At 38.7% G+C, this 13086-nt stretch overlaps 1 protein-coding gene across 11 annotated transcripts in view; it reads right to left on the bottom strand.

The window, feature by feature from the left end:
- naaladl2 (N-acetylated alpha-linked acidic dipeptidase like 2) overlaps window positions 1-13086 on the bottom strand; it is a 460659-nt gene that overhangs the window by 131857 nt on the left and 315716 nt on the right. For all 11 annotated transcript variants that reach the window (XM_084921762.1, XM_084921764.1, XM_084921763.1 and 8 more), the window contains 2 exons: window positions 11282-11469; window positions 10897-11025 (listed from right to left, as the gene is read on the bottom strand). In XM_084921762.1, coding sequence (XP_084777888.1) covers window positions 10897-11025; window positions 11282-11469 — 317 coding nt within the window. The remainder of the gene's footprint in view (window positions 1-10896; window positions 11026-11281; window positions 11470-13086) is intronic.

Here is a 13086-nt window from a genome sequence, read left to right as displayed (position 1 = left end):
CAGCTTCCTTTCCGCTGGCTTTATGTGAGAAAACATATAAAATAGACATATAAATTAAGCCTCCCAGCTAATGTGGATGATCTTCATATTTACCATATACAGTGTGATTCCAAAGCAAGCCTATTGTTATACATTTCTTTATGTTTGAAAATCTGACATGGTATTATAATTCAATTAAAGCATCAGCCATTGTTTTTCCAGTAGAAGCATACTCATGAGCATGCATAAGAGTACAATTTGTCACAGTGAATGCTAATTGTGTTCAAAATCCAACATTCTGGAAACACACAAAGGACTATGGTATTTTAGATACATTTTATGGATGACTTAAATTATACGTTTTTATTGGTTTTGAAATGGCCTTTGTGTGAGATTTTAGAATTTTAGATTTTTTGGTAGGAGAGGAATAGACACAAAAATTTCTCCTGTGGGTAAGTATTTATGATTGCTCCTTTGGGCCATAAAGATATACATTGTCATGGGTATTTTCTATTGTGTAAACTTGGTTTCTCAGACTCATATTTCATGTGCAAAAGTTTGGGCTGGATGCGGGTTGTGCGTTTGATCAGTGTGAGAAGTCATAAACTGATGCATGAAGGGACAGGAGGACACGAGGAGGAGACCACTACACTTGAAGATAAATGTACACGTATATCTACTAGCTCCAGTTCTTTTTAGTTTTTCATTTACATAATATGCCACCTGGTGTCATAAAATAATGTACACCTGAGAATTTTCTGTGTATTTCATGACATGAAATATGCAAGCTTTTCTCTGCAATCTGTGCGATATATTGTGCTATATGACCTGCCTTACTTCCAACTTCAAGACACTACCACAAGACAACAGAGTGCTCGTGTATGTGACCCCCAAACTTCAATTGTCAGTTGTGATTTACATTAAATTGTCAATCACAATTACCTCAGAAGAATAAACAATAATGTGCCAAAATCAAATTAATTGAATAATAAGAAGTATTTTTGATGATGCCTTATTTTCCAAGGTTACATGGAAGATACATAATAGCTTATATAGTCGATTGCAAGGGCATCCTCTCTTGTTCAATGGAGAGCTGCTTCCCAGCATTTTTCTCCCAAACAGTACAACCTATAGGGGGTGGCACCCTGGATTTGTCCACTGAAAATGAAGTCATCACGACATCATCTTTCATCATACATGAGGTCAAACTAGAGGGTTGTTTTGTCTGTGATTTTTTTTTTCCCTTGAAAGGGCATCCAATTCCGCATCCTGGTATGCCATACTAAATAGCACTTTTGTGGGGGGGTTATTTCACTAGAAGGGTGACATCTCAGATTCCCCAGCTGAGCCCATTACAACCGCAACTCATAAGGCACCACATTACATCTTTTTCATTTAAAGGGCATGTCATTTTTTCTTGCTTGGGGGGAGGCCTACAGGTCACCATCATGTTTTCTTCCAATGAAAGGGCACCCATGAGGGTTCTTCATTCACATATAGAAGCACACTACAGGACTGTTAATGCTGATTTAACCATAACTAAGATAGTCACCACAGACGTTTTGTGTGCTTTCATCATTGTGTAGATACATTAGAGGGCATTTTGTCATGTTTACTCTTCACTGGCGGCAACTTTTTGGGCATTTTCAGTGTATTCCTCTCTCTCGTTCTCTCTCTCATATATATATATTCTTTTTCAGAAGAAATGCTCCTTTTCAGAAATGCTGCCATAGTTGTGTCTACAGGAGTTTTTCACCTTTTATTACGTGTTTTACATTAGAACAGCATCCTCATTCTGTTATAGTTGTTCACATGCATTTACGACAAATAGATTAATAAAAACAAATCTGTATGAACATGAAGCTTAGTGCTTTGAAATCTATTATGCACTGAGAAGATTAGGTCAGACAAAAACACCACAAACCAGGAATGTTAAGAGGATTATCTCAGAAACACCACGATATGAATATGTTCCTAAGAATATTTGAATATCTTTTTTTTACTGCACTGTCTACAACAACATTTCTGTATGCTGGAACCGATTTTAACTTTTAGTGTCACATGGAATCACAAGTATAGCAAATGACCAGAGATGGGCAGTAAAGCATTACTGTAATCTGATTACTTTTTTCAAGTAACGAGTAATGTAAGGGTTTACTATTGCAAAAAAGTAATTAGATTACTGTTACTTTCCTGTAAGCACGCTGCGTTACTGCGTTACTAAACCGTCGTGATTTTGTTTGTGAGAGTGTTTCTAATGACAATAACGTAAGCGGGTGTGACACCCGTGGCAGCAACAGACGTGTGTAGATCACCACGGATAATATGGAGTGTGGGAGAGAGTACGGCCATGCAGCGTTTAAAGCGGGGACGTACTTACATTAAAATTGACAAAAACATTAGCGTCCACTGTAAACTCTGCGTGGGAAGAAAACGTCTTTCTACAGTGAAAAATTAAACTCCAAATCTGAGCAAGTACCTAGCATGCTGCCACGGGAATGTGAAATTCATAAAGAAACCCCCAGATCCCCCCACTGACATGACCGCTGCAGCACTGGGCAAACCTCCACTTTCCCCACTCGTGCTAAACAGGTGGAAATAGATTTAAGAGCAACAGGACAGTGCCGCCGAATCTTCGATTTTATTTATTTTTTGCTGTGTTTTACTTGCATCTATTTGAAAGAGTGAGTGTAAACACAAAACAGTTTTAATTGTTAAACAATCTCTTCAAGTCAAAGACAGTTGCATATAATTGGATTTTTGCTTAATGCAATGTGCATAAAATAAAAGACTAAAACTCATAAAACTATTTTTAGAAAGAGGCTTTCCATTTGATTCAATTTTGTATGATGGATTATGCATAAAAAATAGAATTGGGCTGAAAGGTCTGTTGCTTTATTATGTATTCAGGTTGTGTATCATGTTTTTAAAAAGTAGCTAAGTAACTAATTACTTACTAAAATAAGCAATCAGTAAAGTAACATGATTACTTTTTTGGAGAAGTAATCAGTAATTAGTAACTAATTAATTTTTTCAAGTAACTTGACCAACACTGCAAATGACAATGTGTTTCACAGCACGTCAACATTTTTTCTGTCAGTATCCTCTTGCCACGGTGTATGTATTCATGGTACTCGTAAAGAGGACTGAAAATCTCTTAGGTTAGCTTTACATTTTGACCTGCTAGCATACTGGAAATGAATACTGTGTATTCATGAAATACATACATACAGAAAAACCCTGATGTCGCGATAGAATAGGAACAAACTAACACATAAACTTGCAATGACACTGAGATCTAGTTATGTTTGGCCCAGTCATGGGCTACATACATCCGCTTACATACACCCTTCTGTTAATGTTGCAAACTTAACTCCTTTAGTAGAGACAGGACTAGTCATAGTGCATTTAAATTATTTGTCCTTGTTTTCCTCTTTAGAACAAGGCTGTTTTGTATTGGTGTCTTCTTAGAGCACTACATGACCGCCTGTTTGGATGTTGAGATATTGTCATGGTGTAGTCATTTTTTGTCTCAGATGCTTTGGATGCAATGGATTCATTCTGTCCTATACTGCTCTTGTAGTATACTCTCATGTAGCCTTAGCTGACTAAGGTATTATTCTTTTCGTTTAGATTCAAAAAACAACTTTTGAACCTCAGTGTTTCTGTAGGCAATACAGAATAGAGCCCACATAAAGCCCACATGGAGGGGTTTAAATCACACAACAGTAACTTGCCAAGTGCACATATACATGTAAGATCCTGTAATTCCAGTTACGCACACACACACACACACAAACAGTTGACCATTTCTTTGAGAGAGGGAAGATGAACCATTTGCCACTGTGGTCTTTTTTTCACTCTAACAATGTGCTATCCACTGGCGACCATTTGTTTTCAAATAGGGGAACCTGCCACAAGCCACCCACACTCCAGCTGCAGACAAGACCAACATAAATCTGAAACAATACCCAATTAAAGCACAAGGTCCTCTCCATTTGTTTTGTATTCTTCTAGCCACCAAAGCACCACTTGTATCTCCCTTTCCACCTCTGTTTCTCATCCTCTTGACTTCTCGCAGTCCTTCGACCCCCTGTTGCCCCCTCTCCTGGTATAAATCCCCTACAAAACGAGTATCTAGTTTTATTATAATTGGTTCCCAAGCACCCATTCCAAAACTATCAGTGCAGCAGCATCTCAGTTTGGAAGACAGGTCCAAGCAAAGTAAGATAAGTAGCAGGTATTACAGCTGTTGCACAAACAAGATAAATGACATGTGTAGACCTGTTTGTAAATACTAGAAGGTGAAAAGAATACCTGGGGCAACTCAAACACACTTGAGATGATGAATGGTGTGATAGACTGTGCCAGAGACACAAATGCCAATGAATGGACAGGTATGAGGCAAGGGCAGAGGAGACAGGAAGGTAAACAAAAAGTATACACAGTGGAGAAATGATTTGGTTAGTTCAGTGGCACTCTGCAGAGTTGTAATGATGCATTTCGCTGTTTTGATTTGTTACATGTAACAAAGCATTGGCTGAGCCTGTCTGGGACCAAAAAGGCTTTGTATGCAACACTCACATGGCTAGATGAGCATATTGTTAATAAAAAGTGTACATTTCTAAGAAAAACAAAAGCATTATTTACTTATTTTTACAGTTTCACTATACATTTATCTACTAGATCTACTAATGAAAACAACAGTGAAGCTTAAAAGGAAAAGGGGAGACAAACAGGTGATGTATAAAATCTTGATGTATAATGTGGCCTTGTTTACATCCATATCAATATTATTATTATTTAATATACGCAATGACCAAAAATGCAAAAAAGGACTTTTGAGTGTTTTCTTTAATGGGACGGGGATTTCCTCAACTTTTGGAAAGCTGCTAACCAAAAGATGTTCTCTGACTAGATGGTAACTTTTCATTCCAACCGTTATTGGTGTTATACAGGGTTTTTTTTTTTTAAATAAACCATTCTTGACAGAGTTCCCCAAACCCAGCATATATAACAGCATATGTGCCTAGCACCCACTCAACAAGAGTTTTTGTTGACCATGAGTATAGGAGAAGCCATTTCAAGTATTATATCAAACTCAAATTCAAACTTGTAAAATCAATATCCTATGATGTGATTTTCAGTTTTCTGTGCTCCACAATCTGCGCAACTCGAAAGATTTGCTGGAACCAGCCTCCCCAGAGAGAGAGTAAGAGAGAGGGAGAGGGACGATAGAAATCAAAAGTAGAGCTAAAATAGATTAAATACTGGACTCAAATACAAAGTAGACAGATTAAAGTAAATAAATGGCAACACTGCTCTGCATCTCCTTGAGGTGCATTTACAGTAGGCAACAGTTTTGTGCCATGTTCACCATTTCCACGAAGTAGTCTTTAGAGCTTGTTTCCTCATATAAAGTTTGTCAACATTTTAAAATAGAAGATTTTTACACACATTGATTCAGTTCATTTGACTATGCACAGCTGTCTTAAGGTCCTACCACAATCTCAATCAGGTTGAAGTCTAGACGGGGCCTTGTTTTTCTGATCAGAAGACAAATCTATGACATGGTTTTCTACAGCATCATGCACCTCTTTCAGTCTGGTACAATAAGCAAAGCAGTGAAAACCGAAAGTCCATAAAGGTATGGCCAGAGAAAAGAGTAACTTTGATCCTCCTGGCTTATGTGAGCAGGTAATTAAATTATCCTCTAAGTGAGTGGTTAGATTGTTGTTTTTTTCCAAAAAAATTGCTTTTCAGGAGCTAGTCCAGCATCTGGACAGGTAATTATTGCAGGTATGGCTAACGCCCCATAGATTAGAGTAGGCGCACGGAGCAATGTGTCTGCAAATAAATTATAGGTAGCGATATTTATAGCACCACCAGTGTCCCATTGGTATTAACAGTATACACATTAAGAATGACGCCAGAGCAGAGAGTACTGTAAAAACAAAATTTGTAAATGAAGCTGTGGCTAAAAGTATGAAACGCAGAAGAATGAAACCTGACAAAAAACAATGACTTTTATAAATCCAAGCATGTTTCCTTAAAGAAGATCAAAGGTAAGTTACATTCTCTTTGTCTCTTTTAAGGCACTGACAGAGGTTGTCTGCAGCTTCATTACAGCCAAATGTGACAGGGCCCTTTCCTTTATTTTAGATTAGGGGATTAAAGGGACATTGCACTCATATCCATTTGTGACCTTCTGTACCTGAAACTGATTGGTAATTTGCAAGAAGATAAATCTTCCCTGTGGATGAACGACTTCACTCTAAAAAAATTATACTAAGCATCATAGCCTGAACAGACAAAGAGAGCATGTAGAGCAGAAGTAAGAGAAAGATTTTAATGAGGAAAATGAGAGGTTAGGGAGATGCAAAGCCTGCTGCTGATGAAAGAGAAGGTTAAGAGGTGATAGAAGGAAAGTGAGCAAGGTGGGGAGAGGGTTGTAGTGCTTAAGGGACAATGAGAAAAAACAAAAAAAAGGGAAAAGGTGGTTGTGGGGGTGGAGGAAGGAAATGAGATAGAGTAACGATGAGGTGTGTTTTTTCAAAAGGCAAAATTTTTCCGAGTTTAAAAAGATGGTAGAAGTTGGGAAGAAATCCACGAGGGCTGATCATATCTGCAAAACACCCCCAGGTTGGAATAAAGAGACAGTTTGGGAGGCTGAATCATTGAGCTGCTATACTTAATCAGCAGAGTGGCCAATGCAGATTGTATATGACTGTGACGTGTGGGATGGGGTGAGAGGGAATATTTAGCTCATATTAGGAGTGCTATCCTCCCCCTTGCACACAAGCAACATTTCAAAGAACAGTCCCAAAAGGAAAAGGAACAACAGCAAAAAGTTCTATTTGTTCTACATATGCATTACCATGCATATGTCATACATAGAGTCATCATTGTGACCAAAAAGTAAAATATGTTCAAACTGTCAGCATAATGGAATCAGTCAGTGATTACATGAAAACAGTGACACAAAGGACGATAACAGTAACCGTAAACATGCTAAAGTGACACTATTTTAACAGCACTCCATGCTCACGCAAACTATTGGTAAGATGTGCATTTATTATGTTTACTGTACTTCATTTGAAGTTCAACATTCATAGTATTATGACATGGTTTTAATTAAGTGTATGTCAGTGAAGTTCAGTACATTACTCAATATCATGGTTTGTAACACACACACACACACACACACACCAGTCTACTGTGTCTATTTCACACTTTTCCTATCTAAAGCTTGAAATGGACACATGCAGTTGCAATACCGCATGCAGAAGGTGGAGTACCAGCAGGGGTAGATAATGTATTTAAAGCCAATAAATTGCAAGTGAGTAAGTAAGGTATGAAGTACATTCAAGGGTTCTTCTATTCCAGAAATTATTAAGCTAGATGGCTAATATAGATTTACATGTAAATGTGTTTAAAAGCTAACAGGGAAGTAACAGAAAGCTGTTCCATTGCTCAGTTCATGGTGCAGAAACAGAGCGAGTATTGGTAAATAAGTGAGCCCTCTGTGATTTATCATATTAACAAATAAGCTTTCATTTTCAGACTACCTTGGCCATCATAGGATATAGCAGAGTTAGAGAGCAGTGTGAAGAAACTTTTAATAACTCCTTTAACACATTAGGAAAGAAAACCCCTGATGATTGAGAGGGGATGCCAGCTGCTGCCATGTCTGGCTTGATAAAAAAGGCCAGCTGAATAGGTGCAGGCTTCACCTGCATTTTCAGATTAGCAAGAAAAAGCGAAAAAGACTTTGGTTTGGCCAAATATAATAGATTTAACAAGTTGCTTTGCTAATACAGCACTTTTATTTTTCCGTTATTGGTTTATAAACAGCGCTGGAGAGATTGACATTTATCAGTGTCACACAGTGCTTAAAACTTTTAATTTACCTGTGATCTTTTTATTTTATATTAATAAACTTTTTTTCTTTTAATAAAGTTGTAGCCCTTTTTTCTTTGGTCTTTAAAAGCTGTTTTTAGAGATGTGTGGTCCTCACAGCAGAGACACTACAACCATATGATTTTAAAGAGGTATTCCTGTAGAGTAAACAGAATATAAAGTATTTCAGCTGAGGTCAGCCCTAAAGACCTGCAGCAGTAATATTGATCCATAGATCTATATAACACTGATGGGAAACATTTTTCTCATATTTCTACAGAATAATTACTTTCATTTTTGAAATTTTAAGTAAAATGTGCCAGTAATACAGCTTTATATGCAGTGAGGTATATTTCACAGTGTGATATCGCTACTTTTGCTAAGTGGTTCAGGAAATGGCAAATATTTTAATCACTATAGGAGGGATACATTTTATAATTCAGACAGGAAAAGGTGAAAAGTTCCAGGGAGAGTGCAGCATTTATAGAAACAATAAATACAGGAAGCACAAAGTCATAAAATTATATGTTTTGTTTTTATAATGGCATGGGCGTTGTGTCTACTACACCACTGTATTACTCTTGATATATAAGCATTCAGTTCTTTACCATTTATAATAAACTGATAAAGACCTTGTAGTGGTGGCTTGCTTGTTAAAAAAAATCATTAATTAAAGAATTATCAGCTCCAGTAAATGAACAGGTTAATAATCAGCTGAATTCTTGTACAAGCAGTTGCAGCAGCTGTAAAGTTGCCCAAAGCCTTTGAGAGATGTCTCGCTTAATCTGCACCTGCAAGGCATCTCTTCCAACTAATTTCAGGAAGAAAGAGAGGGACCTTGGTTATGTAACATTTTTACACCATCTATTTTACTAAAGCTGTTATGGCTTCAGTTACCTGTCTCTCACTCATAGTTCAATGTAGCTGATTTGGCATTAGGGTCTAGCCGGAAGCATTTTCTAACCAGGCTTTAAACCCCTGACGTCTTGTTTCAAAGAAACCGAGGACACCTGTGAGGTATATCCTTAACTAATTTCTGCAAGGCAGAGGAGGATCACATAACGTTTTTATCCTTCTATTATACTAAACGTAAGGGAGAATTATCTTAATGGATGTGTAGAATGAGCATAAAATTACTCCATTAAGAATGGCCTTCAAAACAAGGTGGCAGTATTTCATGTCAACATCTGGCCATCTTTATTCTTAATACCGAGCTTGCTGAAATCAGTGCGTCTGCCTAAGAGTCTGCTAGCAGTTGTTCCTGAAGCAAATTTTCTGAGGAAAACTTACCTCAAAAAACATCAAAGCAGAATTGAAAATATTAACATCCTGATTAGTGGCGGGTAATTACAGAGAAACAAACAAATAATAGAAATGAAGAAGCAAAGTAAACTGAAATATGGTCATATAGTGAGATGTTCTAATTAGTTACAACAAGCCTGCTGTTGTTTCTTTACATAGTTTCAAAAAAGCACCAAAAGATCTCCAAAAGTGGCATTAAGATGCAACGGATCCTTTAGGTCCTTTAAGTTGTGAGTTTAAAGCTCTAACACAACCACTAACATCCTGTCACTGGTTTGGTTTGTCTGTAAACTAGAAAATCAGTGATAGCTCTGCGATCTGGGAGAGGCTCCAACTCCACAGCCATGAATATTTGGTCCTTGTTAAAGTTTAGGCATTTACATCTGCTCATTTCTCCCACATCCTAGATGCAGAGTCACGGGCATATCGTGTCATGTCCAGTGTATGACAGACGTCTTTCGCATTTATGAATTTTCATAATGTTCCGGTTTTTCACTGTATTCAAGTTGCAGTACTATTGTTACCCAATTTTTTAATCACCTCTAATCATCTATATTTAAGCTATAGTTGGATTAATACAAAACAATCACAAATTTCCATAATGAGACATCAAAATCTGGCACATGCTTTGATGAGGGGATAACGGGGCGAACGTGGCTCAAGAGTTGGGAGTTCGCCTTGTAATTGGAAGGTTGCTGGTTCGAGCCCCGGCTTGGACAGTCTCGGTCGTTGTGTCCTTGGGCAAGACACTTCACCCGTTGCCTACTGGTGGTGGTCAGAGGGCCTGGTGGCGCCAGTGTCCGGCAGCCTCGCCTCTGTCAGTGCGCCCCAGGGTGGCTGTGACTACAATGTAGCTTGCCATCACCAGTGTGTGAATGGGTGGATGACTGGATGTGTAAAGTGCTTTGGGGACTAGTAAAGCGCTATACAAATACAGACAGACCATTGAATATGGGTATTAAAACTGATACTGATGCAGAAAAGCATTGATGAAAGCAGTGTGTTATCCAGAGAAGACCTTCTATGAGCACTTTTTTAAGGGTTGAAATAGATACAAAGTTCTTTCAACAACAGTTACAAAAATAAAGAATATGAAAACTCTGCTTTTAATCATGCATGATCGGGGCTTTAAGATGAACTGATCGTGGGTAATCTGGATGTCTGAAGCTTAAAATATTGTTTAAGTCATTCCTTTATAAAACAGGGAAAAGTCATGAAGTATTAAGCTGATAACATACAACTTAGTGGGAACTGTGCCTCTAGGAACTCAAATAGAAAACAAGATTAAGTCTTATTTACTATAGTTTACCCTCTTAGGGTTAGAGCTTGCAAAACAACATAGTTTTAAAGTAACAGAACCGCCCTAGAAACCGCAAGGGTAATCTCTAATATGGTGCTTAGCAGTTTGTGGTTTTTAGCAGACCTTTTCACACAAATTTCAACATTAACCTGGCAAAATCGCAGCTGTGGCAGCAGCTGTAATTTTGAAAAAAAAGAAAAAAAAAAAAGAAAAGAAAATGCCAGTGCTTTATATCCTTTCACTGAAATGAGGCGATTATTCATTGCCATATTTTAGGTGAATCACAGTGCTGCTACTACTAATATTGAGGGATCCCTGATAATTTATATGGTGTATGTTGTGAGAACACTGGACACTGTAGCAGGACATCATGTTGGAGTGACAGTAGCAGTACATGGAATCATAGTAATAGTTACCCTCTGTATATCTGAGGTGAGCTGCAGAAGAGTTGGTGAAGCTGTAGCTCTGAGAGCTTCCGTCCCTCTAACTGGAGAGTTCAGGCTGACATAGGCCACTGCACTGCTCTGCAGAACAACACTGTTATCCTGAAAGGAACACATAAATGTACACCACACACCAGCTATTATGATTTCAATCTACTATAATAATCATATAATTGTTGTCATTACACTCATCACACCATCATAATTAAGCCCCAACCCCCCACACTCCTTTGACAAGAAGTGTCTTCATGTTTCTAGTGATTGGTGTTCATGTATGTTGCCAGTACTTCTATTTTCAGACATTTCTACCCTTGACCCTCTGACATTTAATAAAGCAGAGGCTCTTGTGTTTGCTGACCTTTCCCCACTCATAAGATCCAATGTTTCCCAGGGCTGAGCCTCCCCATGAGCAAAACACAGTGGTACGGTCTGGTACCCATCCGCGTTTGGTTTGCTCTGTCAGTGCTGCAATTAGTTGATTCATAATAGCTGAAGTCCCGCCTCCATGGTCGCTGTCATGACGACTACCAACCAGCACATAGCGATCTGAAGATAAATAAATAAATAAAACAAACAAACAAATAAGTAAATTAAAAAAACAGAGAAATCTTTTTTTTTTTTTTTACATATTTTCATCTCTGTATAGGTAGATACTCAAGATTTATGGTGAAAAATGAGGGAGGCTACACAAACTCAAAATAAATAAGGTAAAGGATGATATACAAATATGTGACAACCACTTGTGCCTTTTTATATTTATTACACTTTGCATTATGGGGAGCACAATGGTCTGGTGGTTAGCTCTTTTGCCTTACAGCAAACAGGTCCTGGATTCAGAGCCACAGGCCAGCTGGGGGGCTTCTATGTGCTTTGTGCTTTGTACTATTAGAGGCAATGTTTCAATCATGCTAAAAGAATATGTCCATAGGTGCACAAATGCACACAGATGAGTGCACCTACTGTAACAGGTTTATTCATCCTCCCACAATTCACAGTACAAGGTCACTCACTGTTTGATGGACCTAATGTTGAACACATGTTGTATCACTGATCATCTGCTCATAAACAAACTCTCTCTCCCCTCCCCTTTCTCTCTCTCTCTCTCTCTCTCTCTCTCACACACACACACACACACACGCACACACACACACACACACACACACACACACACACACACTGTACTTTAAACAGGTCTCCATCTGGGTAATATTTAAATCCCATCATCCTTTTTGACCTTTTTTCCTTCAGTGGCTATCCATTTAGAGTTGGTTGTATTTAAAATAGACTGCCTATTGGAGCCCTCTCCGGCACCTCACCTTTTGACTCAAAATGGCTGTCATTCGTCACATAGGCACATATTACAGTCAGGACCCATTCCCCTGATCTGAAGGCAAGGGGTACCAAGCCTCTCATCCACTGGGAAAAACCCCAATGTATAGGCAGTGAACCAGGGAGATACAGCCCCTTGCCCATCACCAGACTCAGGGAGGGTGGGGACACTACCTGCACTGAGTCCCCAGTGGACCATGTTCCACACATCCATTGCTGAAGCTCATGCAGGTAGCTGCAGCTACTCGGGTATTGGTGCCTAATAGGGGTAATTTTGTTTGGCCAGCCTTAAGATGACTCAGAAGGTTGAAGTCTCAGAATCTCTAGAATAAAGGGGAAGAGTGGGAAGCCTATTTGTAACCGGAAGGTCGCCGGTTCGATTCCCGGGCTCTCTGTCCTGGTCGTTGTGTCCTTGGGCAAGACACTTTACCCTACCGCCTACTGGTGTTGGCCAGAGGGGCCGATGGCACGATATGGCAGCCTCGCTTCTGTCAGTAGCCACAGGCTACAGCCACTGGTGGAGGCTGTAGCTGCCTCCACCAGTGTGTGAATGCGAGAGTGAATGAATAGTGGCATTGTAAAGCGCTTTGGGTGCCTTGAAAAGCGCTGTATAAATCCAATCCATTATCATTATTATTATTATAAGTTTGCATGACCCATGGTACCACAACAGGCACATCAAATTCAAATCACCAAACTGTCCTTAATTACTATAAGAACTAAACTGCTGAACTGAGAAACATGGCTTTTAAGGATTTGGATAGGAAGAAATTTGACTGAAGGGTGACATTTCTTATGCTAATGTGCAGATACTTGTTGGTAAAAGGCCCAAAT

The sequence above is a fragment of the Perissodus microlepis genome, chromosome 23 (genome assembly GCF_051167445.1).
Source record: "Perissodus microlepis isolate ML-2025 ecotype Zambia chromosome 23, ASM5116744v1, whole genome shotgun sequence".
NCBI lineage: Eukaryota > Metazoa > Chordata > Actinopteri > Cichliformes > Cichlidae > Perissodus > Perissodus microlepis.
Note: the sequence above shows the minus strand (reverse complement) of the source record. Positions and strands in the feature narration are given on the sequence as shown.